The sequence below is a fragment of the Aphanomyces invadans genome (genome assembly GCF_000520115.1).
Source record: "Aphanomyces invadans strain NJM9701 unplaced genomic scaffold supercont1.25, whole genome shotgun sequence".
Classification (NCBI taxonomy): domain Eukaryota; phylum Oomycota; class Saprolegniomycetes; order Saprolegniales; family Verrucalvaceae; genus Aphanomyces; species Aphanomyces invadans.
Window position 1 is genome coordinate 147242 of NW_008580170.1, and position 3062 is coordinate 150303.

At 52.0% G+C, this 3062-nt stretch overlaps 2 protein-coding genes across 2 annotated transcripts in view; both read left to right on the plus strand.

Annotated features, from left to right (window-relative positions):
• Positions 1-1152: 1152 nt before the first annotated feature.
• Positions 1153-1675, plus strand: H310_10197 (hypothetical protein; the record flags this gene model as incomplete). Its single annotated transcript, XM_008876486.1, has 2 exons — positions 1153-1497; positions 1562-1675. 2 exons carry the CDS (start codon positions 1153-1155, stop codon positions 1673-1675), a joined length of 459 nt encoding a protein of 152 aa, XP_008874708.1.
• A 737-nt stretch (positions 1676-2412) lies between these two features.
• Positions 2413-3062, plus strand: part of H310_10198 (hypothetical protein) — a gene marked incomplete at both ends in the record, with an annotated part of 2796 nt that continues 2146 nt past the window's right edge. Inside the window, one exon of the mRNA XM_008876487.1 lies at positions 2413-2991. Within this exon, the coding sequence (XP_008874709.1) occupies positions 2413-2991 (579 nt within the window). The remainder of the gene's footprint in view (positions 2992-3062) is intronic.

The following is a 3062-nucleotide window of genomic DNA, read 5'->3' on the forward strand; positions in this document are numbered from 1 at the left end:
CAAGTGAAAGCGAACAATAAAGGACGTCGCTATTGTTTCATTGCCGCGATTGTCGATTTGGGTGGTGTTGATACGCAATTGTTATGCTTGGACATTTTTTGTGGTGGCAAGAAGAGTGGCAAATGTGATACCAAAGATTATCACGGGATGTTCAACCACATCTACTTTGTTCAGTAGTTTGATAACTTGTTGGCTGAGTTGGACCGTCATGGTGTCAAAAATGCAACAATTATTATGGACAACGCAAAATATCAAAAGGGTTTACCAATTGGAACTCCGAAAGCAAACTGGAAAAAGAAAGACATGCAATCTGCTTGCGATCAGTTTTCCTTGGAATATGAAACCGATGATGTGAAAAGTATCTTGTGGTCAAAGTTGTCCAAGTACATTGATTAGAATGTCAAATCAGAGGTGGTGTCCATGGCTGAATCAAAGGGTCATGTTATTCAATTCACACCACCACACCATTCTGATCTGCAGCCCATCGAGCTTGTGTGGGCAATTGTTAAAGGAGAAGTGGGACGTCAGTACACTACTGACACAAAGTTCACTGATGTGCTGGTTCGTCTGCAGCGTGCTTTCTCATATTTAACGTCGCACGCTATCCATGGGTGCATGAAAAAGGCCGAAGATAACTTGATCAGTTTACACAGTCATATTCTCGCGGTGGACAGTAATATCGATGCTTGTGATTCATCGGAGGAAGACTCCAAAGACAGCTCTGGTGAAGGCAGCCAAAGCGACGAGTGACCGAAGCTTGCATGTGTAGTTCTCTGTGCTTTTATAATCGTCATAATGCATCTTGAGTCTTTCGTGACAGGCATCGTTTTTTAGTGCCATATGCTTCACTGCATTGGCTTGAGTTCTCGCTATGTTAGTTCTTTTATCCGTTGTCCCCTCGATGCTGACGCCCTCTGTAAAGCCGCACGAAAATCCAACGAAATAACAGATCCATCGACAGCATACCAGAGTTCCACTCAACTTGACGTCCGTGCCTCGACCAACCAGGATCGAAGCACGCTCATCCACCAATTTCTTTTTTGGGTATTGACGCCGACCCAATCGTACGAGTCAATCGGCGTGGCCGAGACGCACTACACCACGGACGAGAGCAAGTTGTAAAAGAACGCTAACAGCAACGTTGTCGACTTCATGAAGTGGCGCCGCACCTCGGGTCATGATCGGCGCGAACGCGGACAACACTTGCCTGGTGGCCGCTCTACACCGGCCTGTGATCTCCTGCATCTGGCTTTCCACTTCACGGCAGACGATCTCCGCGAGTACAAGGACGCCCAAGGCATTGAACCGACCTCGGCCATCCCCCAATCCAAATTTCGGCCGTTCATGCGCCATCATGTCATGGAGCACGGCCTACCCTTACGTCTCGACGCGGCCACCAACAACATCGCAACCCGCTCGGCCAACGGTGTGGTCTGCGGCGCGATTTCCGCCACTGACGACGAGGGCCTCTACCTCCTCATCACGACGGAGAGTGATGTAAGGCATGCTTACATCCTCCAACGTCTACCAGGCTTCATGTTACATCTCAACGACGGTAAAGACCACGTCGACATCCTCGACACGCTCCACCGGTCCGAACATCAACTCCAACGTCTTTGCCGCCACATTCCCATCGGTCCGCCGTGGCAAACAAGCGAAGACGCAAAAGGCCTAACCTCCCTCCATCCCCTGCATATATCCATAGCAAATTGACAGGTCACTTACTTAAGTGTAATGAACATCTTTCTCCTGAAATAAGGCAGAATGAAACCAATTTATGTAATGTAAGTAATTTCGCTCAACTATAACTAGGAGAATATCAGTCAGTCAATCACAGTTTTTCTTGTAGCTGTACTGCAATTGGTCAAAAGGAATGGCATTTCTAAATTGGTACAGAAGGATGCAAGTGGCAGAATTATTTAATCCCGATCGCGTTTTGGACGGCTTTTTTTGGGGTGTCAGCGTTTGCCAGGGTTCGCTGCCTCAATTTTCGCTGTCCACAAGAATTGCATGACCTTTGTAATTGTACTAGTTATACGAAATGCATATCCTGCAATAGAAGTTGTGGTGTTGACGATATGATAATGCATGGTGCAGTTCCCGTGGGATCGCCCACGCGAAGTGCGTTGCCCTCGTGGAGGTTCGGGCATCCGCAGAGTGTTTGCGGTGTCGCCTACGGTACCAGGCCCAGGTGCAACACTTCGTTGGCTGGCCGCTAGGCAGTAGCCAGTAGTCAGTAGATTCTAATGCTAAGGCACTCTTACTTTTGTTCACTGTGAGCGTCACCCTTTGATCAGCCTCCCACGCGCCGAGTGGAAGAACCGGGCGTGATAACAAAGAAATCTTTAGTTACCACTGGTCAACCAAGCGGCAACCTTGCTGTCGCAGAAGGCGAACGAACAAGATCGAAGAATGGATTCTGAAGGAACCATAAACCTCGAACGGATTGAATCCGAATCGCGCGGATCGCCGCGCCGGTCGAGGAGCCCCGAGCGCGATGAGCAAGCTGCGCTGCCACGCGCTCGCGGCCGTGGACAAAACCGCCGAGTGTCGGCGGGCCGTGAGCTGCGGGATGAGAGCGGACCGGAACCCTTTCGGTCGCCCCGTGGCAGGCAGCCCGTAGCGGCCGCCAGCTGGAAGCGTCAAAATGCATGGGAGACCCCGGTAGCGGCCCCATCTGCTGCGGGTGGTGCGCTGCCTGTCGGTGCGCTCCCGGTGCCAGCAACTACAGGACGCCACGTGGAGGCGCCTGTATTTCAACCCCCGACCACGCCGACGCCTGAGCAGCCGGCAACCCTAGGTGCCCCGACAGGGGGCGCAGCACCCGGAGCAGCTGGGCCGGGCTACGAAATCGATGATGATGACATGGGGCGGTTCGAAGACCGAATCGTCTACAACGCGCCGGCGATTCCTCACGCGCCTAAGTTGGATGGCATGACGAAGGAGCACTGCCGGCTGTTTATGCGCAAGTACAACGACTACCTGGAGCAAGTGAACGCCCTGCGGACGAACCGCACCAAGCCATTTGTGATGCCGGTGTCGGCGTGCATCGAGCACGCCAC